General features: G+C 45.8%; 1 protein-coding gene across 4 annotated transcripts in view; it reads left to right on the forward strand.

Moving 5' to 3' along the window:
* Positions 1-27816, forward strand: part of REV1 (REV1 DNA directed polymerase) — a 489784-nt gene that overhangs the window by 315391 nt on the left and 146577 nt on the right. For all 4 annotated transcript variants that reach the window (XM_085622772.1, XM_085622774.1, XM_085622773.1 and 1 more), the window contains one exon: positions 14177-14349. In XM_085622772.1, coding sequence (XP_085478898.1) covers positions 14177-14349 — 173 coding nt within the window. The remainder of the gene's footprint in view (positions 1-14176; positions 14350-27816) is intronic.

Below are 27816 nucleotides of genomic sequence, written 5' to 3' on the forward strand. Positions count from 1 at the left end.
ACACTGCCTCATCCAAAAACTCCTGGACTACTAAGGACTTTCTTTTTGGGCATCACTTGGGAGTATTGTAGTATGGGTATATCCGTTTATAGAACACCCTGCAACAAATTGGCATAAGGAATGTAATGGAGGAGGGGCAAGATGGCGGCCGTGGCGTCGGCCGAGTGAGCTGGCTAAACTACTCCTTCCCGGCTAGCTCTCTTCCGTTTCTGACCGAAATAATGTAGCGAGGAAGAAAAGCTACTGTTTTGGACATCTGTTATGATCTGGCGGTCATGGTTCTGGCTTTGGGAGTTTCCTTTGCTTTCGAGATTGACATGTGGGAGGACTTCCTTTCCCACAATGATTCCCGCTCCGCTTACCTGCTCAATAATAACAATGCCGCCGAAAGCGTCCACCAGAGGCTCCAAGACTTGCAGGCCGCTTACAGGCTCTGGAAGTCCTGGGAAGCCTACTCCGTACGGAGATGGAGTGGCCTCATATGCTGGGGGGCGCCGCTTCCCTATGGGAACATTGACTGGATTACCAGTAGCGGGGGATCAAACCGGCAAAGGTGGTGCTTCCGTCCGTGGATGACAGATGGTCCCTGCGCTCTTTAAAGCACAGAGTGGGAAGAGCAAGATAATGCAAGATCCGGCGGCAGGAACAAAGGCACCCCTCAAAACCGGAATGCTTCTGACTATACCAGAGCCAGCCTTTATGCCTCAGGAGGACGTAACTCAAGGTATTGCACTTTCTCTTTCCAAAATAGCAGTGAAAGAACTGAGTGGTCGAGGGGATGAGCGTGAATTTGAGGGTGAAGATTGTACTGCCGGTGCCACTGGGCAGGTTGACAATCAAGAAGCCCTGAATAATACTGATAGCCTTCTGGAGGTAGTGGATGGAATAGTGGCTTAACAGCAAGGAAGCTGCATTATGGGATCTGGAGTTCAGACAGGCATATGTCAGGAAAAAGCGGAAGGGGATCAGAATAATACCAACAAGGGGGTTGACAGTTTGGAAGCTGATCTGCAGGTACCTCAAGAAGAGGGTTTAGCCTCAGGATTTATAAAAGAGGTGAACTCGGGGGATACATTTTACTCTATGTCGGACCATTTCAACTCCTCAGGGGATGATAGTCTTGGTAAAGACTGGGCTGACGAAGAGAGTGATGTTAGTAGCCTGTGATGTGAAGAAGATGGAGATAAGACTCCGCACATAAAAAAGATCAAGCTATTTTGTTAGAGAAGATTTTAGGCTCAGCTTGTTCAATGATATGGGACTACTCTTTCTCGCCTAAACTGAATGGGAAGGAAGCATTGGATGGAGGGGCACCTTTAGAAACTATAAGAGTAAATCCAAGTGAACCTGAAGAAATCACACTCTCTACTACATACCAGAACATCATGGCTCATCGTGAGGAGACCCGGTTGGAGAGTTCTCGTACTCAAGGTGCGTGTCGCAAATTGCAATACTCCATACGCAGGGTCGCAAAGACTTGCTCTGATTTTGCAGTTAGAATTGGTGAAGCGGAAGCCAGAATCTCCATGCTTGAAGACGAGTTGGCCGCACAAAAAACTTTGACTGAGTCTATGAAAACCCTGAAAGAGGACACACTTTGGAAATTGACCGACCTTGAAAATCGCTCAGGGAGGAATAATTTGCGGATTCTGATCATTCCTGAGGGCAAGGAGGGTGCGGACACTCGGCAGTTTGTTATAGAACTTTTCGGGGAACTATATACACGTGCATGCCTCTGAGCCCATAAATCACAGTATTGCCTTAGCTTTCAGTCCTTTTTATTGACTGAAAGTATCAATATTATTTTTCTATTTTACACTTAATTTGAAAAGTGTAAACGCTTCATCAATAGACTTTTTTCTTATCTCTTACATAAAACACACAATTATCTTGTACAATTATTTACACATTTTGACAAAAACATAAACATAAAACAAATGATGTGTCGATTGTGCAAATCAAATCTCCAACACGGAATGTGTTTCCTATACAATACAGTACATAAATGTCCAACTGTTTACACCTTTGGGACCTTAACTTGGTTGGTCCTCAATTTTCTCAGTCTTTTTTGGTCCTTAGCAGGGTCAGAAGCGATTATTTAGATATTTTTATGAGGGAACATTAGATTTATTATATTTCCTATTCAGGGGGAACATGGACACTTTAGTGCTTTTCCCGGTATGTTCTGGGTCTCTGCTTGTATATTGCCGACGCGTTACGACCTGCAATGTGTGGACCTGCGACTTCTTGGTGAGGTCTTCTTCAGGGCTTATTATATTTCTGAAAGGACATCTTTCGCCGTGTTTTCTATTGTGCTGGTTTTCCCAGACTGGCAGCTTCCTTTGTCCCAGTCTTATTCGTAAGGAGATAGAACGCTTGTCCGATTTCGTAATAGCTTCCGCTCTGTACGTTCATGTGGTGGGGATCTTCTACTTTCCTTTTCTTTCCGCTCGTTCTCTCCGCGTCCTCGCCGTTTTGGAGCTCCAAAACGGCGAGGGGTACACAATTGTCGTTTTACATGTATTGTCATGGCATTTATCTCAACGTTAAAAATGAAAGCATATAACAGTATTTCTTATAAAGTTTATTTGAACTGTCTGCATTATTTTGTGAGTCCTGGTAAAGAGTCTGCATCTCTTAAGGATGATGGATAGAAAGGGCAAAATTCAAACCTGTTCTTTAAATATTTGTGGTCTTAATGACAGAAAAAAGAGGCTTATTGGCCAAGCTCATATGATACATGCAGATAGATGTTTTATGTCTGCAAGAAACCCACATACCCTGGAGTAAACGGGGTTGGTTGAAGGACTTGGGCCTTGACTTATTGGCAAGTACTCGTCAAGGCACTACAACACGGGGTTTGCTATCTTAGCAAAGCGTGGAGCTATAATATGTAAACGCACAAAGGAGTATAAATTGGGTCGATGGGTGATTCTAGAGGCTGTAATCAATGGAACTCTATTCTCAATCTGTTCATTGTACGGGTTGAATCTGGATGACCCAGTAGCCTTGAATTACTTAAGCATAGAATTGGCCTTATGGCCATATCCGCTAAGCCTTTGCGGTGATTTTAAAATTCATTTAGATAGTAGCTTTAATCTTCTTAGTAATCCCATGTATAAGGGAAGAAAGGTTAGGACCTTCAAGGCTTTACAAGGACTAGTCAGGGAACATGGACTGGCTAATGTCTGGCATAGGCAGGGGGATCCAGGATTCACCTTCTATTCGGCTCCCCATAACAAATTAGTCCGTCTGGACTCTTTTTTATGTCACATCAAACTGCTGAGAAAGTTAGTATCGAGCGCCCCTCTAGGATAATTTCAGACCACAATCCGTAAGTAGTGGAATTTCCGTTAAGTGGCTTTCCAAGACCCCAGAGGACATGGACTTTCGAAAGGAAACTGCTATGTTATCAGGCATGTTGTGTGCATATGGCTAAATTGATTATGTAATTCTTTAATATAAATAGCGGCACCGCCTCTGAAATTTTAGTGTGGGACGCGTTTAATGCGGCTGTACGGGGCGAGACCCTTAGCTTTTCTGTACATCGACAGAGGATGGTACAGGAAAAGATCAGAGGGTGGGTTGAATAGCTCCGGCAAGCTGAGGTTGAGCTCATAAGGAAAATAGGGGAGGCTCAAAAAACAATTGAGTGTCTACAGCTCATTGCGGTTACGAAAGCTAGGCTACATCAACATTTTGGGGAAGAACTTGCTATTAAATATGTACAGCACAGGGCTGATACATATGAACTTGGAAAAAATACGGGGAGGGTTTTGGCTAAGCCTACACAACAGAGGGGAGAGTCAAATAGAATCTGTAGGATTAAAGATCAATTCGATCAGATCCAGGATTCTCCGGCAGGAGTTTTGGACGTATTCCAGAACTTTTACCGGCAACTATATACTGTGGAAGTTGATGTGACCGTGGCATCTCTAGAGGAATTTTTCAGTGATCAGGAAACGACGATCGTTACATCTGAACAAAATGAGATTCTCGCAGCCCCGATCACATAGGAAGAGATAAAAAATGCTATAATCTCATTAGCTGCCGGTAAGGCTGTGGGCCCAGACGGGATACCTTTAGAATTCTTTAGGACATTCCGACAAGCACTTCGGACTGAGCTTGTGTCTTTATTTCAACTAGCCCAAAAGGGTCAGGCGCCTGAGTCGTGGCGGAAGACTACCATTGTAGTATTTTAAAAAAAACACAAACCTGAACTTAACCCATCATCATATAGACCTATTTCGCTTATTAGTGCTGACAGCAAGATCTACTAAAAAAGTATTGCCTCTAGGCTGGGTAAGATCATTACTCCTTTGGATTCTATTCGCCAACATGGGTTTATCCCTGGTCGGGATACAACGGATCATGTTGGGCGTGTTATCGCGCTCTTGACTGGGCTCAGGCTACAAAGTCACCACTCAGGATGATCCTGTTGGAAGCAGAGAAAGCGTGCGACAGGGTCTCCTGGATGTTTCTGTGGTTTGTCCTGCAATGGAAGGGACTGTGCACTGAATTTGTTCAAGCAGTACAGGCACTTTATATATTACCTGAAGCTCGAATTCGTATATCAGGACAAAAATCAAAATCAATTGGTATAAGCTGAGGCACTAGGCAGGGGTGCCCCTGTTCTCCGTTGCTATTCTCGTTATACATCGATCTTTTCCTTAATAAATTAGATGCGAACATGAATATTAAATCAGTGAAGGTCAACAATACTGAATATAAGTCATTGGCGTATGCCGACAACATTGCGATACTTACTAGTGATAGGAGATGAGCTATCCCAGTAGTGAAGGACTTGGCAGAACAATTTGGTATTGTCTCAAGGTACAAATTAAATACTGACAAGACCCAGGTTTTGCATTCGGATACCCTGTTCCCGGTATATATGCCAACTGTTTCAGAAGCAACCTATCTGTGGGTTAAGATCACAGCAGCAGTTGATCGTATACCGGAATTAAATATTCTGCTGGTGATCGATACGGTCAATAAGACACTGGAGAGCTTATATTATTTACATCTTTCATTGCATGGACGAAGCACTGTCATTAAAACGTTGACCTTTCCAAAATTGTTATATTTGTTCCGGACTATACCTCTGTAATTTTCTGCATTTTGCATCGAAAAAGCAGAAAGGTTATGTTTTAGATTTTTATGGGGGTATCACAGATCTAGAAGGGCAGTCAAATGAATGATTCTACCAAGATTGAGGGGGGGATGGGGGGTACTCAGTCTTCTCTTGTATCACTGGGCAGCACTCCTGCAACATATAGGGATACTTGTGGTAGGGGCTAAGGCGGAAATTTCGGTAGCAGCTAAACCAACCATATATGAAATAGCACTCTGGGACGATGCCAGCCAACGATTAGTTAAGATATTAGAACCCAGTTACTACAAAAAGACCAAATTTAAAATAATTCAGTCAGCCTATTCGATTTGGAAACCGATAAGACGTAGACTTAAGATTTCAAACATAAATGCATATACCCCATTCTCAGCTTGTGGCCTTCTACCATCAATTTTTCAAGACCAAATCATCTTTAGATGGGGAAATGCAGGAATTAATGCTCTGGGGGATGTATGTAGCAAAGGTCAAATAGTCTCATTTACGCTTTTACAAGAGAAGTTTGGGTTCTCTAGAAGAGATTTTTTAAAGTTTTTGCAGATTCTGAGCTTTCTGGGTAAAACCATGCAAGGGTTTAATGCAAATCTGGAGAAAATCGCTCTGGTGGAAACTATACGAAACAGATCAGGAAAATTTACCAAATACTATTGGAAGCTCTTCCCAATGATATAAGAATCCAGAATGCTAAGTGGGAGAGAAAGTTCGGGAAGGAAGGGGTAAATGTAGAGGGCTCACTGGAATTAGGTAATCAGATTTTAATAACAGGAAGTCTGAGGACCCAACATTATATGTCTGTTTTTGATTTGTACTATACTACTGCAAAGGTATCTAATGGGGTAGCTCATGTAGCAGATGTGGGACATGGGCTGCTGATTCCATACACATGTTCTATGCTTGCCCTAGTTTAGCTAAATTCTTACAGGACATCAAATCCTTTCTGAACTCGATCTTAGTCATTCCGGTAACAATGACATCAGATCTAATCATTTTGGGCATAGAATGTAATATGGAGGGAAATGCTCGGACAAGGTTTGAGATCAGATTTGTATTTATAGCCATGGCTATTGTGCGATTATGTATAACTTCCCAATGGATCAGCCCTGATTCTCCCACGTTCATCAATTGGCGGTCCGGGATATTAGCTATATATAATATTGAATCTTCAGTATATCGGTTGAGAGGGTGTAGGAGATGAGAATTGGGCCCAAAAATATGGGCTCCTATTACTAGATGGATAGAGTAAAATAGGGTAAGACAACTTTGAGTAGAAGCTGGGAAAAGTTTATTTATCGTCTTCTCTTCTATTTTTCTTTTTTCATTCTGTCTCTTTTTACAGCTCTTTTTTCTTTAGGCCTTGCTGTTTTCCGGAATTGTATTATGTAATCATATGGCACTCCTTTTTCTCTTTTGTTGTTTCTCTGATAATATGTTACGATATTATAAAAGCTTGAATGTATTATTTGATGATGAATTTGCCATGACATGCTGACACAATCAATAAAAGTTTATATTTAAAAAAAAAATGTAATGGAAGGTGAAACTGGTACAGTTTATAAGTAAGCACATATCTTATTCTTGAGTTTCTGTCTGAACTTACAATGGTCAGATTTAAGGTTGGGTAAATTCTTTTTTCTCTTTCTCAGAGAGGGTCTGCATTAAAAAAACATCTGCCCACTGGATGGCATTTTGGAAATGTAAGAAGACTGCAAGATTCAGAGCAGAGAGGTCTTTTGGCATGGTAGCATGCCAATTTCTCTGTCAAAATGTGGGAGTTTGGTGCAACACAAAGCACATAGAACCTCACCCTGGGTACAACGGGCAGTCATTAAAGTACTTTCAGTAGTAGAGAGGCATTGTCAAATTTGCTGGTACAGCTTGATAGTGACCAAGGTATTTTGAGCCACTAGCAAACTTCCAAGAAGATACCAGACACAGGCTGCTGTATTGCAGTTGGCAGACAATGACTGCTTTCCAGCCCTACTTTGTCAGGCCTGGCATAATTTAACATAGTACTTCAAGATTAAAAAATAAACACAGGTAACCACATTAATCTAAGTGTTAGGGGTCTATGTCAGGCTCCCAAGTTGAAGGCTTAAACATAAGAGAGGTCCTCTTGCAATCTTACAACCCTGATCTCAGATTTTATCAGTATTCTGTTTGAGCCACTTATTGCCTATTAAGGAATGGGTTGGTATTCTGTTTTATTAAATTGCTCTGACAGCCAGGTCCGCCATCATATTAATGAGAATCTGGGCAGGGTACATGTAAAAAATAATTTACTGAATTAAATGCTCTGAAGTTGCCAGATAGATATTAACTAAGAGGTTACACAGTCGACATTAAAACAATGATTGTGTCCTGCGATTGAGTTGCTGTTGGTCAGAACAATTGTTAAACCAACATTCAGTGATGTCTGGCATGTTTGTGTGGTCATTGATTAAATAAGCCTACTTAACCAAAACTTGCGGCCTCTTTTTTGACAAAGTCACAAGCTTAGAGTTGTTTCCGCCTACTGGCTGATTCCTGGAAGAACAAAGAAAATTCACTCTTAGGCTGGTATATAAAATTACTTTGCTTGGGCCGTTATACATTTTCTGAGAACTGTAGGCCTTTATATTTCTCAAATTCTTGTTACCAGTGTTTATTTTAATGTTATTAGATCAGGATCTTTGAACACTGGTATATAGTTTTAATCTTATCAAGGGTATTTTTCCACAAATGCTTCTACTCCATCTTGTGTCTTTTTTAAGTTGGTCTTTTTGACTACTTCTTACCTCTGGTAAGAAACCAGAGGCCTGTGGACAGACAGTTTCATTTAGGAAATCAGCACCTTCAAGACCGATGTGCTTTGAGATGAAAAATGTCAAATGAGGATTACTGTTCTTGACACCAGTATACTGTGACCTTGATTCATGAGGAAATTGCTGAAATTCACCCCAGAACCCTTCGGGAAAGCCATCATAAGTTTCTGCTTAACATTGTAGGAAGTGCAGATCCCTAACACCTGCTCATTCCAGGCCTCCTACGGCTGATTCAAGGCAAAAAAGATACCATCCCCCAAAAGAGAGTCTAGGACACATTGTGTTCTGACTTTTGCAATTTCAAGTGTGTCTTGCACACCTCTTAGTCAAGTCTCCACTACTACCTGTACTCGTCCTTTCTTACATTTGCTTTTACAAATGTGTCATTTTCACTACATTATGCACAAGCCACATGGACACTAAGGAGGCTCTTAGGGGTGGTGTGGAGCAATATACTACTATTCTGGCATTGAAACATTGGCTGAAGAGAAGTTTGTTGAAAATGCTGCAAATTTCTAGTATGTTGAGAATTATAATATGGAATATCCCCTTCCTGTAGAATGTCCTGACACTAATGATCACGCTGACCAGTGGGATTTTAATAGTTCATATTTAGATATAGATATAACCGAAGTGGTGATTTTCGGCCTTCACACCGCCCCCTGGAATGGCACCTGGTGGCCATCAAAACTTGGACCCACACCGAAAGAAAACGCCTGCAGCCTCGGCATCATCCTGGGCAGCAAACTCTCCATAAAAGACAGGTCAATGCCATCTCCTCAGCCTGCTTCCACACACTCTGCATGCTCCTTCTACACCAGCCTCCTGGATTGTGGCAATCCACTCTATGCTTCACTGCCAGTAAACTCATGAGAAGACTCCAGACGATTTAGAACGCAGCAGCTAGACTGATCCTCATCCTGCCAAAAGAACCCACATTACCCAGCACCTGAGAGACCTCCACTGGTTCCCCATCCAGGAAAGATGCCAGTTCAAACTACTGACCCACTCCTACAAAGCACTCCACCACCAAAGACCAGCATACCTGAACCATCGCATGAACGTCCACAAAACATCCAGAAACCTCCACTCCGCCCACCTCACCCTTGCACAGACTCCACATATCTGCCACTGCCACTACGGAGGACTCCCCTTCGCCCACCTCACCATGTCCTGTAATGCCCCCTACTCTTCCTCCCCCGCCCCACCTCCTCCGAACATCACCCTTGCTGACAGACTTGAGGAAGAAACTGAAAACCTGGCTCTTTTACTGAAACCCACAGTCCAGCGACTGGATAATCTCACGGGGTGATACGCCACGCTTTACAAGTATCATTTGATTGATTGAATGAAGAAGATTGCTATTACTATGCAACAGGCTGTCCTCTAGGCATCGTTTTTATTTGACTTTTTGGTATTACATTTGCAACGTATTGTACTACACCATCTGTAGTGTGGTTTATGGATCAGGCTGTTTGACTGGGTTGACACACCTATTGTTTGCCCAGTAGTTTGTTTTTATTTAGTATTGTGCTTAAGGAAAAGCTAATGATAAAACTTAAGAACTTCCTGTGAAAAAAAAGAAGGCAGACAGAATAAAAAAAACTAAAAGGAGACGGTCCTGAACTATTATGTTCTGCTGTACAGGTAAATGAAAATAAGGGGCAAGGTATTAAGAACGGCAGAGAAAACAGAAGTATCAGATATGTTGTTTCACAGCCTGCAATACCACTTTGGACAAGCCACATGGACACTGAGGAGATTCTTGGATGTGGTGTGGAGCAATATACTACTATTCTGGCATTGAAACATTGGATGAAGAGAAGTTTGTTGAAAATGCTGCAAATTTCCAGTATGTTGAGAGTTATGATATGGAATATCCCCTTCCTCTAAATGTCCTGACACTAATGACCACGCTGACCAGTGGGATTTTAATGGTTCATATTTAGATATAGATATAATCGAAACCGAAGTGCTGATTTTCGGCCTTCACACCTCCCCCTGGAACGACACCTGGTGGCCATTGGAACTCGGACCCACAATGAAAGAACACTTCTGCAGCCTCGGCATCATCCTGGGCAGCAAACTCTCCATGAAACGACAGGTCAATGCCATCTACCCAGCCTGCTTCCACACACTCTGCATGCTCCACAGAATCTTCAAATAGCTCCCCATCAGCACCAGGAAAACAGTGACGCAGACCTTCTTCACCTGCCGCCTGGATTGCTGCAATGCATTCTATGCTTCAACGCCAGTAAACTCATGAGAAGACTTCGGACGATTTAGAACGCAGCAGCTAGACTGATCCTCAACCTGCCCAAAAGAACCCACATTACCCAGCACCTGAGAGACCTTCACTGGTTCCCTATCCAGGCAAGATGCCATTTCAAACTACTGACCCACTCCTACAAAGCACTCCACCACTAAGGACTGGCATACCTGAACCATCGCCTGAACTTCCACAAAACATCCAGAAACCTCAACTCTGCCCACCTCACCCTCGCACAGACACCACATGTCTGCCACTGCCGCAACAGAGGACTCTCCTTCGCCACCTCGCCATGTCCTGTAATGGCCCCTACCCTTGAAAACCTGGCTCTTTTACTGTAACCCGCAGTCAAGCGCCTGGATAACCTCAAGGGGGGATATGCCGCGCGTTAACAAGTACCATTTGATTGATTGAATGAAGAAGATTGCTATTACTATGCAACAGGCTCTCCTCTAGCCATCGTTTTTATCTGACTTTTTGGGTTCTATTTGCAACTTATTGTACTCAACCATCTGTAGTATGGTTTGTGAATCAGGCTGTTTGGCTGGGTTGACACCCCTATTGTTTGCCCAGTAGTTTGTTTTTATTCATTGTTGTGCTTAAGGAAAAGCTAGGGATAAAACTTAAGAATTTCCTGTGCAAGAAAAGATGGCAGAAAGAATAAAAAAAAAAAAAAGGAGGCGGTCCTGAACTATGTGTTCTGCTGTACAGGGAAATGAAAATAAGGGGCAAGGTATTAAGAGTGGCAGAGAAAACAGAAGTATCAGATATGTTGTTTCACAGTCTGCAATACCACTTTGCGTTTAGAATGGATCGTTTCTTTGCTTGATTCCAGGACACCAGAGTTCAGGAGTTCTGCAAATTATAGATGAGAGAATTGTTCAAGAGTTACAGAGCAATTGGCAATCCTTTCTTTTCTAATATGTTTTCTGTGCAGTCAGTTGGATTGGCTACTTAGATCTTGACAGGTGAACTTGTTTCTATTTTCTTCCTGTTGAGACTGCGCCCCTCTAGTCCGCACCACTCCACACAATGTCACTCTATGGCACTTCATGCCTCTCAATTCTACTCTATGCTACTCCACTGTATGCCACTCCACTGTATGCCAATGCACTCTGCCCTGTAGCACGCCACGACACTCAGTGCCACTCTTCTCTACACCACTCCAATTTACACTGAATTCTATGCTCCTACACTCTACCCCACTCTACTTTGCAGCAATCTACTCCACTGCACGCCACAGCACTCTACTTTGCACCACTCCACTCTATGCCACTGCACTCTTCCCCTCTCTAATGTGCTTTGCACCATTCTACCCCACTGCACTCTATGCCACTCTGCTCTTCACCACTCAACAACACTGCACTTTATGCCTTCTACACCATTGCACTCAACGGCATTGTACTCTGTCACTCTATACCACTCTACTCTGTGCCCCCGTACTCTGTTACTGCACTCTAGGCCGCTCAACTCTAAGCCATTGCACTCTACTCAATGCCACTTCACACAACACTGTGTCTCTCCACTCCATGCCACCTCACTCCACACAGTGTTCACTCTATGCTACCCTACCTCACAAAATGCCACTTCCCTCTATGCCCACTTCAAGTCACTCCACTTTGTGCCACTCTACTCTACACCCCTCTACCTTGCTCCAATCTGCACCATGCCACTCCACTCCACTCTTCTCCATTCTACACCACTCTACTCTATGCAAATTTACTCTAAGCCCCTCCACTCAACTCTATGCTGCCCCTCTCCACTGTGCGCCACTTTATGCAGCTCCACTCTGCAACATTTTACACCACTTCACTCTGTGGCACTTTACTCCACTCTACACAACTCCAGTCTGTGACACTTTACTGCACTCTACTCTATGTAGTCCCCTCCACTCTGAGGCCTCATTGTATTCTAGGACACTTTACTCCACTCTGTGACACTTTACTCCACTCTGTGCTGTGCCACTCTGCATCACTCTAATCTGACCCTGTGTCACTCCACTCTGACACTCTACACCACTTTACTCTACTCTACCCGACTTTACTCTGCGCACTCTACTCTATGCCCCTCCACTCTATTCCTCTCCACTCTGACATCATAATGAGCCCCACCCTCTTCAACGTCTACATGAGCCCCCTCGCGGCCATCGCACGCCAACACAACCTCAACATAATCTCCTACGCCGACGACACCCAGCTGATCCTCTCCCTGACCAACGACCCCGCCGCCGCCAGAGCCAACCTGCACGAAGGGATGAAAGAGGTAGCCGAGTGGATGACGACCAGCCGCCTGAAACTGAACTCGGACAAGACGGAGGTCCTCATCCTGGGCTCCTCACCCTCCGCCTGGGACGACTCCTGGTGGCATCCCGCCCTGGGCACCGCACCCAAACCGACAGACCATGCACGCAACCTGGGCTTCATCCTGGACTCCTCCCTCTCCATGACCAGGCAAGTCAACAACGTCTCCTCGGCGTGCTTCAACATCCTACGCATGCTACGGAAGATCTTCTGGTGGATCCCCACCGAGACCAGGAAGAACGTCACCCAGGCCCTCGTCACCAGCCGACTGGACTACGGCAACGCCCTCTACGCCGGTACAACCGCCAAGCTCCAGAAGAGACTCCAGCGGATCCAGAACGCCTCAGCCAGACTCATCCTCGACATCCCACGAACCAGCCACATCTCCGGACATCTGAGAGACCTGCACTGGCTCCCCGTCAACAAAAGAATCACCTTCCGCCTCCTCACCCACGCACACAAAGCCCTACATGACCTAGGCCCGAGCTACCTCAACAGCCGAATCAACTTCTACGCTCCCAATCGCCACCTCCGATCAGCCAACCACGCCCTCGCCGCCGTCCCCCGCATCCGAAGAGCGACTACAGGAGGAAGGTCCTTCTCCTACCCGGCCGCCAAGACCTGGAACTCCCTCCCGACCGACCTACGCCTGACCCAAGACCACCTCTCCTTCAGGAAGAAGCTGAAGACCTGGCTGTTCGAGCAGTAGCGGCACCCCCCCCCCCCCCCCCCCCCCCCCCACCCCCAGCGCCTTGAGACCCTACGGGTATGTAGTGCGCTCTATAAATGTCTTTGATTGATTGATTGATTGATAATTTACTCTAGTCTATGCCACTCTACGCTACAACACTCTATTCTACAACACTCTTCGTCATTCTGACCCACTCCACTACACTGCTCTACTCTATGCCATTCTACGCCACTCTACTCTGACACTCTACCCTCCTCCACTCTGCGCCATGCTAGGTCACTCCATACCACTCTACATCACTCCACTCTGTGCAACTACATCACTCTTATCTGCGCCACTCTACATCACTCCAGTCTATACTACTCTGACAGTCCACGTGATTCTATGGCACTCTTCTCTACACCACAAACCTTTAGCCATGCTGAACAGTAGCCACACCCATGCACAACATGGCTAAAATACATGGTTTTATATTTGATGATAATTGGCAATAACCAATGAGCTGTCTAAAGGGCATTTTAGGAGTTGGTTGAAGATTGCTAGTGTTGGAGAATTGGGCATGGTCCCTGTACGAAGCAAGTGCTAACAAGGTTTGAAATCTCAAGTGGGCAGAGTGGATTGCTTTTAAAAATAAATGTATTGTGTTGTGGAATACGCCCCAATGAAGGCAAATCCAGTGGTATAAAGATAGTAAATGTTACCTATCTGCAGAAGACAGGCTGGTAGATGCAACTCGGATGCCATGCATGTGCTTGTAAATCATCACAAAAACAAAACTGTTCTTGCCCATAAGTAATTTGTAAATGTCATATCTGCTCAATCAAGAGGACATCATCCGTTTGCCTTGAAGCATTTAATAGAATTCACACAATAGTGCATAGAACGAAAGGTCTTCATGTTCACTTGTCATCCAGTATTTGATATTGACCTTCTATACAGAAGTTATACTAGAATGAAAGTGAATTCCATTTATCCTTCTCTCAGCCTAAAGAAGCCGAATCTTTCCTATTGAACCTTTCGGAAGAGATCCAGAGACGTCTTGTAGCAGCTGGAATGAAAGGCCAAAAATTAACTCTAAAAATCATGGTCCGGAAGCCTGGAGCACCAATAGAACCTGCGAAGTTTGGAGGCCATGGAATCTGCAACAACATTGCTAGGTAAAATACAATGTTAAATTATATACTATTAACATAAATAAAAGAAGTCCTTTACAATTCGCACACTTGACATGTTTGTTGAAGTAAGTGATTGGGATAGCTTCTTTTAACTGCTTCTTTTTTTCCGCAGCATTAATTTTTGTTTTATTTTAATTTACGATCTAAAGCCTCTCAGAAAAGGCACCGGAAAAAGTGAATTTCAGATGCGTATCTCAAAAAGGTCAAACACAAGGATCCCGCTATGATACTTGGCAGTTTTGTGTGAATCATTAGTCCAAAGGTTGCCAGTTATGTTCTGCTGCCTCAAAAGGAGGAATCCAGAAGACCGTGTGTTAGGATGGAAAAGTCCTCTACATGGCTAAAGACGAATACCCATGTTCTGAGTGCCCAACTTTACTGTTTGTATCGCTAATGATATTTTTTTTGTCATAGGCGAACACGGATCATGCGTGTGCACCATGACATAGGCCTGTTTCACAGATTGCGGTCTTGGTGGACTGAGAGGAGCGCTTAAGGTGCTACCCTCATAGTAATGGAAGGCTACTACCTTCAACAAGAGTTAATCAGCACAAGTTTGGTGGTTGCAGCTTACTGTGTAGTGATCAGCAGTAGTGAACAGGACCTTTTCAGGCCTGGTGTTAGCCAAGACCTTTTGATTTTACTCAAATAATATGTATAATATGATTACTTTATGGGGCTTTCATCTACCTCTCTTCACCTATTCTCATATTGCTCCCGCCCACTACAGCATGGTGCATTGGGTCTAGTTAAGGTCACCTTAAGTGACTGCATTTCGCTCTTTCACAAGGTGCACATCTGTACACAAGGAGTTGCCTTCAGTCCCAGTGTTGCCTGATGTGATAGCAGGGTGCATTTGAAGTGAACACCGAGCACATTCCATTTTTATCAGTTCCTGTCTCCGTCCAATGTTGTTATAAATTCCTTTTGCAGTGGACTGCTATGTCACAGCATACCACACTGTGTTCCTGGACTAGGTTTCACCAAATATTGTTTGATAAATTTTGCCCAGGAAGAAAACCAAACTTTATGGTGCATGATTTGCAGTAAACTTGTAACAGTTTTATTTAAACATAGTTGGGGTGTAATTTGTGGTTTAGTATCCAATATTTTATACAGTGAACCCGCTTTACTTCCTTCCTTCCTTTGTTTTTTCTTTACTCATTCCCTTTTTTCATTTTTCTTTCATTCTTCCCTTTCTCCTTAGTTCTTTTTTATCTTTTATTTTTTCTTTTTTTTTTTTGCCTCCTTTCCTTTTTCCTTTCATTGTTTCCTTCTTTTTTCATTGTCTTCCTTTTTTCCTATCTTCTTTCTTTTTCCTTCTTTCATTCTTTCCTTCTTTTTGTGCCTTTATTAGCTTTTTCTTTCATTTCCACTTTTGCACCTTTATTTCTTGCCTTCTTTCCTTTTCCCATTTCTTTCCTTCCTTTCTCTTATTACCTTTGTTCCTTCTTTCTTTTTTGCATTTCTTCCTTCTTTCGTTTGCTTTCTTTCTTGTGTTCTTTTTTTCCTTGTTTCCTTATTCTTCTCTTTCCTTCTGTTTTGCCTTCTTTCATTCTTAATTTTTTATTTTCCTTCTTCCTTTTTGCTTCTTTTGCTTTTTTCTTTCTTTACTCTTACCGTGATTCTTTTTACTTTCCTTCTTCCCTCCTATCTTACTTTTTGCCTTAATCATTCCCTTTTTGCCTCCTTCACTTCCTTCCCTCATTTTTGCCTTCCTTTCTTTTTTTGTCTGCCTTTCTTTTTTTGTCTGCCTTCCTTCCTTTTTCCTTCCTTCCTTTTTTCCTGCCTTCCTTTCTTCCTTCCTTTCTTTCCTTCTTTCTCAAAAACAAGGCTAGCAGCCAATGCCAGGCGGTGGCTTTTGTAGGTCTGTGTTATCCAAGATCTTTAGATTTTACTAAAAGAATGTAAACATAGTTACTACAGAGGTTTTCAGCCTGATTTCCTCCATTAGTCTGTGATTGAGTCATTCATGTTTTTCTTCCACCCACTCCAGCACCCATCAAATGACAATATTAGCCCGCTTCAACCATTGACTGTCTTTGAGATACAGCTTGGTGCCTTTTCCCAAGGAGCACACCAACACACTAGGTAGTTTCCTTCAGCGCCGGCGTACCATGCAAATGTGTACTTTTTTGATAACAGAAAAACACTTTTGACTTTAGCCCTTTTTTTTTTTTAGATTTAATAAGGGCCTCACAGCTTTATGAACAATAATGTTTTGCAAAAACCATGACAAAACAAGAACTGCCAAAAGACTAGTGGCCAGCGCAAGACCTATTGGCTTTGCCAATGCTTGTTGCCCAGTCTCACTGTAGTGAGGCCTACAGGCTTACTCGCCTCTTTAAAAGTTCCACTGCTGTGTGCTTTGCTCACCCTTGGCCTACAGCAGGTAAATGTGAAGTGCTACGCAAAGCAAGATTAGTGACTGGCTGGATGTAGATGGGAAGTGTACAGTACAGGGATAGAGCAGTGCTATGCAGTATATGTGTGGTTATTACATGTACTGAGTGTATGTATGCCTGCTGGGAATACATTACATGAGCAACGTAATGCTGTGCAGTGTGTGCACACTGCAAGCATGTGCGGGGTGTACACTGAGTGTGACTGCATTGGTACATTGTAAGGAGCACCCTGCTTTCCATTCTGGAAAGCACAGGCCTGCCTGGTGAGACAAGAGGAGTAGAGGAATCCCTCTGATGGGTTTTTGTATTGCTACATTCATGTGAGCTGGATTGGAAACACCGTAGGATGGGAGGAATGGACCCCTCTCCCTTTACAATTTAAAAGGGTGCTCTTTGATTCAGAGATTAATCACAAGGAAGAGGCGTGGACATATCTGCGGAAAGGAGATGAGTCTCCTAAGGGAATCATAAAGAGTAGAGCTGGAATGCTGATTTTAACCTTTTGATGCACATATCACAGTGGCTGACATCCAGGTGTGAACTCTGGTCACTCCCATAAATCGCGTTGTGGGTCAATCACCTTCAGAGTCATGCCTGCTTTTCATGCAGAAAGAATACAAACGGAAGTGGACACTTCAAAAGAAGCAGAACCCCAACATAAAACTTCACAGACTCGGACCCTAGATCACATTTTGGTGTCTGGAAATAGACTATAACGAGGGGATGTTGAGACCCCAAACTTTGCCATCTGCCAAGCTGCCGGACGGGCTGTGCGAGAAGGGGAAGCTCTGAAAAACTTCTGCCTGTGACCAAGACTGGGGGCACAAGGCCTGCTAGTATTCCTGCTGGGTAAACGGACATAACCCATGGAATACAAAGATCACCTGCCCTGGAACCTGGAGCACCAGCATCTGCATGATTGCTAAGATCATTGTGCCCTGTGAGGTAGAGGAGATTGTTGGAGAGAGCAAGGTCCAGTAGTGAGCCCTACAGAGAGGACTCCCTGAGCAAGGTGTGAGAGAAACAGCTGAACACCGATCTGGTTGTTGCCCATGTGCAGGAACAGTTAGACGACCCACGTATGGCAGAAAAGGGCTGCTGTTATCTAAGCTGTAGTAGAAGCGCCATGTGGGAAGCACCAGGCCTGCACGATCATGACCCTGTGTGCCAGAGGAGGGGGGTCACTGATGAACTTATTTGGGCCAGGAGCATGAGACTTGTGTCCACCGAGATCGACAATCCTGTATGTCAGGAAGGGCCACTAAGGTGAGGGCAATTGCACTGAAAGAGTCTGCACCCGATTGTAAATGGGCAACCCCATATGCCAAGAGGGGCTGCCAATACCACTGTGGGCAAGTGTTTGTGTCTTTGCCCAGACAAGACAATTACTGCCATGACTAGTGGGTCCAGCCCGCTAACTGCACCTGACCTATTCACTGAGGACTGCAAGGATGCAGCTGAAGACGCCGTACCCTTGCTAGATCTCCAGTTGGGAGCCAGAGAATCCCTCCACGCAGTCCCTCCCTCCCCCGCTAGGAGAAGAGTGACTTACCCCGTGTTGGCTTAGCGTGAGTAGGTCGGATCACTGAACGTGCCGGCAGAGGTATTTGGAGGAGAGAGACTGCACCTTCCGGGTGCTGTTGCGAAAACTGCCTGCGACCAGTCTTTGCAAAACAGGATCTGGGCTCTGGAGCGCCCAGGGAGAGGGCACTCACTGCACCGTTGAGCACTTCCATACTAACGGAGCAGGTAAGACGAGAAATGGGTTTGTGTGACCCCAGGAGGACTCGCTATTAACTGTGCTGCTTCACCATAGATTCTTTTGACTAATAACCAATGAGTTAAAGGGGAAGTTTTGAATAAGACATACTATGTGCTGCCACCAGTGATTGGGGAATAACCTCAAACACATTACAAGGAAGAGGGTGGTACTGGGATTTTACTGACAACTACTAGAACCCCAACCTCAAGGGTAGTGTGTTATTTCATCAGTGTCGGTATTCCTTTGCATGTGTGGAGATAGGAATAAAGTTCTTCTCTTTCTGATAAAATTAAGTATGGGACATCAGGAATAAAGGGCCTCAACCACCATGGTTGAGCCCAGTAGCCTTGTGTCCCCCGTGGCCCTCTGAAAGGGGTTCTGCCACCTTGTATTGTACAAATCAAAATGTATATACTTATATTAATGATTTTGTCTTTTGGCATTGGTCTGCTGGAGTAGAAAGTGTTAGATATTGCCGAATTCATATTACTCTAGATACCTTGTCAATGACGCACAATACCATCAAGAATTTCAGCCTTAAAAGGCAAATGATGAATCCTCATTCTAAAAATACCTTTTCTAAGCTTTCCAACATTTGGTTACATGACGTTTTGTTAGGTGCACTTTTTCTACAGATGCGGTTCATGGCGACAACTGAAGGAAACTGAGACTGAGCTGGTTTTCGGTACAGCATTTCAGGGTTTGCCAAGTAATTACAGAAAATGTCTCCTATCTACTACAGACACTTTTGAAGACAAAAGCTAATTACTACATCTAAAATGAGCAGCCTTCATATAGCAGGATAAAAGGGGATGGGTAAAAATATTCCTTGTTCACAATACGGAGGGTTTGAATTTGTATTTTTACTGTTACAGAAATACAGTGGAGTTTGGTAAGCGTGATATACATATTTTTTCTGAGTTTTATATTGCGCAAACTTGACCCGAAGGTATCGGGTATCAGAGCGCCTTACATGAGCACGAGTTGCATTACATAAGCACACATTCATTTTTATTAGGCACGGGGAGATTACGTTATTTGCCCAGAATCACAGGATGCTGAGCGTCGTTTACGAGACTCGAACCCGGTTCCCCAGATTTGAGGCTGACCACACTAGCTGTTAGGCTACATCCTCTCCATTTGCCCACCACTTGATGTGCTCGGAGCCTTCCCCGTATATAGGCCTTATTGAAGTCGAGGGTTGGATGTAGAAGTGATTATTGCATTTCAAGCATCAAGGATGTATGCCACTATGGATCAATAAAATGCTCTTCAGATGACTGTGCGGAATGTGCAATTACAGGACAATAGTAATCAATCAATCAATCATTTGTAGAGCGCACTAATCACCCGTCAGGGTCTCAAGGCGCTGAGGAGGGGAGGGGGTGAGCAGCTACTGCTCGAACAGGCAGGTTTTGAAGAGTTTCCTGAAGGTCAGCAGGTCCTGGGTCTGACGCAGCTGTGTGGGTAGGGTGTTCCATGTCTTGGCGGCGAGGTAGGAGAAGGATCTGCCGCCGGTGGAGGTCCTGTGGATGCATGGGAAGGCGGCAAGGTCGACGGAACGAAGCTGGCGGTTCGGGGTGTAGAAGGTGAGACATTTGTTGAGGTATGCTGGTCCGGCGTTGTGGACAACTTTGTGAGCGTGGGTGAGGAGCTTTAAGGTGATCCTTTTGTTGACTGGGAGCCAGTGCAGGTCTTTCAGGTGGGCGGTGATGTGGGTGTGGCGGGGTATGTAGAGGATGAGGCGTGCAGAGGCATTCTGTATGAGTCTTTTCTGGAGTTTGGTCGTGGTTCCTGTGTAGAGGGCGTTGCCATAGTCCAGTCTGCTGCTGACTAGGGCCCGGGTGACCGTCCTTCTCGTTCCGGTGGGAATCCACCTGTAGATCTTGCGGAGCATTCGAAGGGTGTTGAAGCAGGAGGAGGAGACGGCGTTGACTCGCTGGGTCATTGAGAGCGATGAGTCCAGGATGAACCCCAGGTTGTGTGCGTGGTTGGTGGGTGTGGGTGCAGCTCCCATGGCAGCTGGCCACCAGGAGTCGTCCCAGGCAGAGGGGGTGGCGTTCAGGATGAGGACCTCTGTCTTGTCTCAGTTAAATTTCAGGTGGCTGTTCTGCATCCAGTAGGCAACGGCCTTCATTCCTTCGTGGAGGTTGGTTTTGGCAGTGGCGGGGTTCTTGGTGAGAGAGAGGATCAGCTGAGTGTTGTCGTCGTAGGAGACAACGTTGAAGTTGTGCGAGCGGTGCCATGTAAACGTTGAAAAGGGTGGGGCTGAGGGATGGTCCTTGGGGCACGCCCCAGATGATCTTGGTGGCTTCAGAACGGAAAGGGGGAGGCAAACCCTCTGGGTTCTGTCGGTGAGGAAGGAGGTGGTCCAGTCCAGAGCTTTGTTGCGTATTCCTGCGTCCTGTAGGCGCGTGCGTAGGGTGTGGTGGCAGACGGTGTCCAAGGCGGCCGAGTGGTGTAGGAGGATGAGGGGCGCGGTTTCGCCGTTGTCCAGTAGGGTCCTGATGTAGTCTGTGGCAGCGATGAGGGCGGTTTCGTTGCTGTGATTGCTGCGGAATCCAGATTGGGACGGGTCCAGGATGTTGTTCTCTTCGAGGAAGTGAGTCAGTTGCTTGTTGACGATCTTTTCGATGACTTTCGCCGGGAACGAAAGCAGGGAGATGGGCTGGAAATTCTTGAGGTCCTTTGGATCCGCTGTTGTGTTTTTTTAGTAGGGCGTTGATCTCTGCGTGCTTCCAGCCTTCCGGGAAGGTGGCGGTCTCGAAGGAGCTGTTGATGATCTTCCGGAGTTGGGGTGCGATGATGCGGGTTGCTTTGTAGAAGATGTGGTGAGGGCAGGGGTCGGATGGTGAGCCGGAGTGGATGGTGTTCATGGTGTTGATTGTGTCGTCGTCGTTGATGTGGGTCCAGGAGAGCAGGCGGTTGGTGAGGCTGGGGGGTGGTGAGTCTGCGGTGTCGGCGGCTGTAGGGAGGGTCTGGGGGTTCAAGCTGTCGTGGATGTCGGCAATCTTGTGGTGAAAGAAGGTGAAAAAGGAGTCGCAAAGGTCTTGCGATGGCTGGATGTCGTTGGAGCTGGAGCTAGGGTTGGAGAGTTCCTTCACGATGTTGAAGAGCTCTTTGCTGTTGTGTGTGTTGTTGTCTATGCGTTCCTTTTGGTGGCTCAAATGAGTTGGTGGTATTTGCGGTTGGCGTCCTTTAGGGCAGCGTGGTTGTCCGGGGTCCGTTCGTGGCGCCACTTCTTCTTGAGTTTTCGGCAGGTCCGCTTGGATTCCTGGAGGTCGGTGGTGAACCAGCTGGCCTTTCTGTCGGTGCATCTGTTTGAGGGCTTTTTGATTGGGGCGAGGGTGTTGGCGCAGTCATCGATCCATTGCCTGAGGTTGCGAGCAGCTGTGTCGGTGTCGGTTTTGTCTGTTGGTGGGTCTCGGGTGAGGGTGGTGATGAGCTGGGCTTCGGTGATCTTGTTCCAGTTGCGGTAGGGGATCTGTTGCGGTGCAGAGAGGATGAGGTCGAGCTTTTGTCCGGCGGTGTGTGTGGGGGTCGTGACGAGCTGTTTGAGTCCGAGGTTGGCGAGATTATCGAGCAGAGCAACGGATTTGCTGTCATCGGCATTCTTGAGGTGGAAATTCAGGTCTCAGAGGAGGATGTCTGCGTAAGCCAGAGCGTGCGTGATGACGATGTCGGCGATGAACTGTGGCTGGGGTCCAGGGGGGGTCTGTAGACGACTGTTCCTCTGAGGGTGGTGTTGAGGTCCGTGTGGACCTGGAAGTGCAGGTGTTCAGTGGTGCTGGAGGTGTCTGCTGTGCAGGTGGAGACTCTGAGGGTATTTCTGTAGATGATGGCGATTCCTCCTCCTGGTCTGTAGGTGCGGTCCCTTCTGGTGATCTTGTAGCCGTCTGGGAGGGCTATGGCGATGTCGGGTGCCGAGGAGGGGTTCATCCAGGTCTCTGTTAGGAAGGCGTCGTCCGGGGAGGCTGAGCCGAGTAGGTCCCAGAGTTCGGTGGCGTGCTTGTGGACGGAGCGGGTGTTGAGTAGTATGCATCTGAGGTGGTTGCGTTCTGCTCTGACGGGTGGGGTAGGACGTGTAGGTGTTCGGCGGCTGGTGAAGCTGCAGCTTCGGCAGGTGAAGGGTCCATGGGTGGTCTGTAAGCAGTTGGATGATCGTCCAGTGTTGAGTTCGTGGAGGAGGTTGGCGTCGGGTGTCGTGGCTTTCGCGGGGGCCAGGGGGTCTGGGGCTGGGCGCGGACGGACGCAGACGGGCTTGCCTTAGGCGCGCCTTTGGTGCACCAGCAGTGTACCCGCTGTGCGCGTCGCGCAGCGGTCGCCATATGAAGGGGAGGAGGGCGGGAGCAGAGGCAGGGAGGCGGGAGCGGCTGGGACGGGGATGGGGCAGCAGCGGCGGGAACAGGGGAGAAGTAGAGCAACAGCAAGGGCACAATAAGCAGGCAGAAATAGAAATGAAGAAGGAATAGTAAAACGAATCACAGTGGGCAAGCGGCTATCAGGGGCAGAGCAACACTAGGGGCATATCAAGCGGACAGTACAGTAAATGTAACGAAAAAGAATACCAGTAGGCAAGCGGAGATTGGGGGGGAAACCGGGAGAGCCTTCACCGAGCCTGCGGCACAGGGGCGGGCTGCTGGCTCGAACCCTGCACAGGTGGAGGGCTTGTCTGTTGGCGCTGTCGTCAACCAGGCGGAGCTGCTGAGGAGAGTGCTGGCCTTGGCCCGGAGGTCAAGGCCTGCACTGACCCAACTCAAAATGTAGAGAACAAATGTGGGTTAGAAGTGGGGAAGGAGTAGAAATGCCAAATATTTCTAGGGGAAGCATTATATAATTTCAGGGATCTGAATTTGTTAATGGTTGGTACCACGGTTTCAAGCACAATTAATTTTGACTACTCATCCTCTTCTAGTACTCAAGATCCAGTAAACCAAAGACTGTTTTTAAATATTAGCCAGTTACCACTGAGGTTTGCATGGAAATCTGTGTCTCATCACAAAGAGTCAAAGGAGGATGGTTATTCAATGTTGGGCCTACTCAGTGGGACGTGCACAAAAGATGGCAAAATCTCCCTAATCGCACTAATGCTTAAAGGAGAGGGTTATGATATTCACTGAAATCTTTGTGCACATGATGCTGTATTAATGCACCACCAAGCGGGTCAGTCTGGCATTGATGCCTCCTGGCCAGTTAGATGCGACTATAAGATTTAAAAAATGAAGCAATATAAAATAAAAAAATTACGTTTATTTAATTTTCATTTTCAACCATTATAGCACAATACAAAATGTGACATTGTATAGTATTAAAATAAAAAAAATTACGTTTAATTTTCTTTTTCAACCATTATAGCACAATACAAACAATGTGACATTGTATAGTATTAATTGCAAACTCAATAGTATCTTGAGATGTATTGCTTCAAATTCAGCACCTTTAACATTCATAAACAGGCCTTTCTCCTGCTGTCTTCCAACACTTCTGAGCTTCTTTTGAAGCCCAAGTTGTTCATTTATAATCAGATTGCCCTCCTCGTGTTTTAGTCACTAAATATTGTTTTAAAGGTTACCATATATTTTTTACTGAGGTGTTGTTGCAGTACATTAAATATCAGATTCAGTCTTTCGTCTTCAGGAGTGGTGTCCGGCTCCAGTGCATTCCTATTCGACACTTATCTAACAGTGGTGCAAAGAAAGTGAGAATCCTAAAAGTAGCGGTAGTATCCTTACTGTGTCCTAGTAATGCGAGCATTGGGGTGAGATCTAATCTTTTTTTTTTTTTTTTTTTGCCAATTTTAGTAAATTTTTCTCTATAGTATATTTTCCCAGGCCTCTCCCATGTAATATGATTCATGTGTGCCCCTCGATATTGACATCCCTTACATGCAGAGTTTGGGAGAAGCCAAAAGGTCTGGAAGAAATAAACTTCTAAAAGCAAAATCTTAGTGTTTAGTTTTGGGGTGGGGGATCTCAGCCTTCCTATTTTTATCAGTGCCTCATAACTCTTATTTATCTTCTGTGCTCCACACCTTTCCCCGTTTCATCCATTTATCTTGCCACATGGCATCATTTAACTCTTCTTTAATATGGTTTACCCACTGATTAGTTTTTTTTTTTTAAATTGGATTGTCATCTTGTGAAAGTCAGAGCTTAAGGTTATTACTTCAGAAATAAGACAGTTAGACTCTCACTTTACCCAGACCATATTATAACTAATCATCTGAGCTCCCATTGATTTCTGAGTGCAAATTAGCTTTCAATATTTAATTGCATGGATAATAAACTTCTAAGAGCATTGCCATTGCCTGATCTATTTATGCTCTACCCAACAAACCATCCTCCCAACCAATAAATGTACTACTTTCTCTAGGCTGGATGTTTAATGCTCCACTGTCCAGTACAGGAAGCAATTCAAATAGCACTGTGTTTAATTATTCCCACTCTTTTATTGCAGCAGTAACAAACTGTGAAGAAAATATTCCAATTAAGATTTCAACCCTCCCCATACAATTTCAATTTTGCATGGACTTCATTATTTTGGTAGGATAATTTCTCAATTCAACTTAATTTTCCTGAGGCCAAATGTTTACCTCCTGGGGTGTATTCAGAGTACTCTTCTCTGTATGGGGATACAAGATGGTGCCCAACGATCTCAATATCATTTTTCTTACATATATAATGCCAGCATGATATACTAGGTAATTTTCCATCAAGAGACATTTGCAAATATGACCGGATGAGTGGAAGTAAATTGAGCATGAACAGAGAGCAAGAAGAAACTAGACAAGCACTGTGACACATGCATAAAGGCAAGGGAAAGTTGAGAGGAAGAAATTTGGATAACTGACACTGAAGGAAAGGAAATTGGACACATGCTTGGTACACATTCAAGTCCAGCATGTGAAAGGAGCAAAGGATAGTAGCATATTGTTTTCACATCTTTTTTTAGGAGTGGGGGAATTTTGCAGAATAAATGGTTGGGATGCTCATGAGCTTGTTGATCAAATTCTCCTCTGTTTATGACACCTTAAAGAAGTAAACGGAAGGAAGAAAATGCATTAGTCAACTTGTAAATAGATAATCTAATGTTTCAGTAGGTGGATTTCCACATTAGCAAATCTCTATTACTGATCCCAATCTTTTCTTCCCTTCAGTCTCTGATCTGCCAATATAAATGCCCACCAGAGTCCCAGATTGATTCACTTACATCAGATGCCAGATACCATACTCATTTTTCTTTCCCAGGTAAACCACTTGTTGTTCAGAATAAGCTTTCTCTCAAGAGGTACTTTCATCCAGTTAGAGAGTAGTGTCTTTGGTTTCCACTGCAAAGTTGCTAAGGATTTCATTGTACCTTGTGACTCTGGATACACAATTTTACTCCAGGTGTTTTTATTTATTCTTTTGACAGCATATTTTAGAATATATTTCTAGCCTGCATCTCTGCATTAGTATATGACAGTCGAATTTTAGGATTACAGTGGTCCTCGGGTAAATGTATTAAAATGTCCTGTGCCTTCCTCTGCATTTGTCTGGCAACATGCATTCCGCCCCCACAGCTCTTCCCCATACATTTTAATGAGTTAGCCTTGGCTTTCCTTATGGAGTCATTGCAACCTTAATGCTTTTCTTGCCATCTTTGCTGACCAGTATTTGACTTATCTAGCATTATAACTCTACTGGAGGGGGAGAAAGTCCTAAAATTCCTTCACCTATCTCAAACTGAATCTTGCTATCAGGCTCACTATTTAGGATTATTTCAGAATAGCGGCTTGCCTCTGGGTCAGCAAACTGCAGAGTTTTTAAAAGGTACCCACTTTTCTGAAATTAAAACCTATATAGTCACTGCCTGATTTCAAGACCATGATCCTAGAATTGTGTTTGCCAAATCGTTGCGATAATAACATTAGCAACTAGACTACAGAGGCAATCCGATAGACATCTAGCCGCAGATTCCTTAACTTAGAATATCCCCAGGCGTCAGACTGGATCCAGAGATGTTTTTGCAGCAGCACCTCTGCGCGCCGGGGTACGGCGGGGGATGGTGCCACACGACCCCGCCCTGATGTCGTCCACGTACGTGACATCAGCGAGGTCATATAAGTTCCTCCCTGGCGCACTGACGTCAGTTTCCTTGTTTTCCACGTGCAACACGGATACGGAGTGAGCGGTTCCTCTGGCCTGTTTTCTGGCCTCCTTGTCGACGATGCCTTCGGGCTTTAAAACTTGTAATTCTATTTCGCGGCAGATGTCCGCGACGGACCCGCATCTTATTTGTATGTGGTGTCTGGGCGAGCACCATGACTCCATGGACTGCGAAGCCTACCAACACCTGAAGCCGAAGTCTCGGCGGGAGCGCTGTATGAGGCTTCTCTCGGCACGGCTATCCCGGTCGAAGTCGTCTCGCCTCCTGGCCTCTTCATCAACGGCAGGTCCCTCTACTGTCCGGTTCCGCCGTCATTTGCCGTCCGGGGCCGTCGTTCGCCACTTGGTAAGTCAAGGCGCTTGTCGCCGAGGTCTTCGACCTCCCCTTCCTCTGTTGTCAGGGGCACTGGTTCCGGGAACATTCTGGACATGCGCTCCCGACAGTCGCCCCCCCCCTCCGTCCACCCTTTCTGTGTGTGGGGGCAGCTCGGGACCCAGATGGAGGCATATGCCGCGGCTCTGCAGGCCTCCCTTGGGTCTTCTCCCATTCCTGGGGCGTACTTGGGGCCTCCGCTTCTTGTGGGATCTCCGACAGACTCGCTGGCGGGTTAGCCTCCGGCGCCAATTGAGCCTTTGTCCGCCAGGAACGTCGGAGATGTGGTGTCGTTAGGGCGCGGCCTGGTTGGGTCCCCCACTGCGGTCCACGTGGAGTCGTTGGGGCGCGGCCCACCTGGGTCCCCCTCTACGACCCACGGCGCCTCTGCAGCGCCGCATAGCCCCGCTGGGCTCCCTGTGGCGCCGCAGGTGGTTGCCAGTGCTCATAGCCCTGCCTTGAGCACATCCCAGACTTCCAGGCAGGCGGTCACCTGTCCGGAGCTGGGGGCGGCTCTGCCTCCACTTCTTTCTCCGGAGTCGGAGCCTGTCATGCATGCGGTGGAGTCGGCGCCTGAGCAGCGCCGAAAGCTTACCTCGCTGGCGTCTTCTCCTTCTTCGGAAGGGGAGCTTGTCAAAGTTTCGGCACCGTGTCGGCTCCGAGTTGTGGACTCTTCTCTAAAGGCCTCTGTAGACAGTTTGGCGCCGCCCTCTCGCCCGGCGTCGCCGGAGGTATTGTTGCCAGTGCCCCCCTTGGAATTTG

Source organism: Triturus cristatus, chromosome 8, assembly GCF_964204655.1.
Source record: "Triturus cristatus chromosome 8, aTriCri1.1, whole genome shotgun sequence".
Taxonomy (NCBI): domain Eukaryota; kingdom Metazoa; phylum Chordata; class Amphibia; order Caudata; family Salamandridae; genus Triturus; species Triturus cristatus.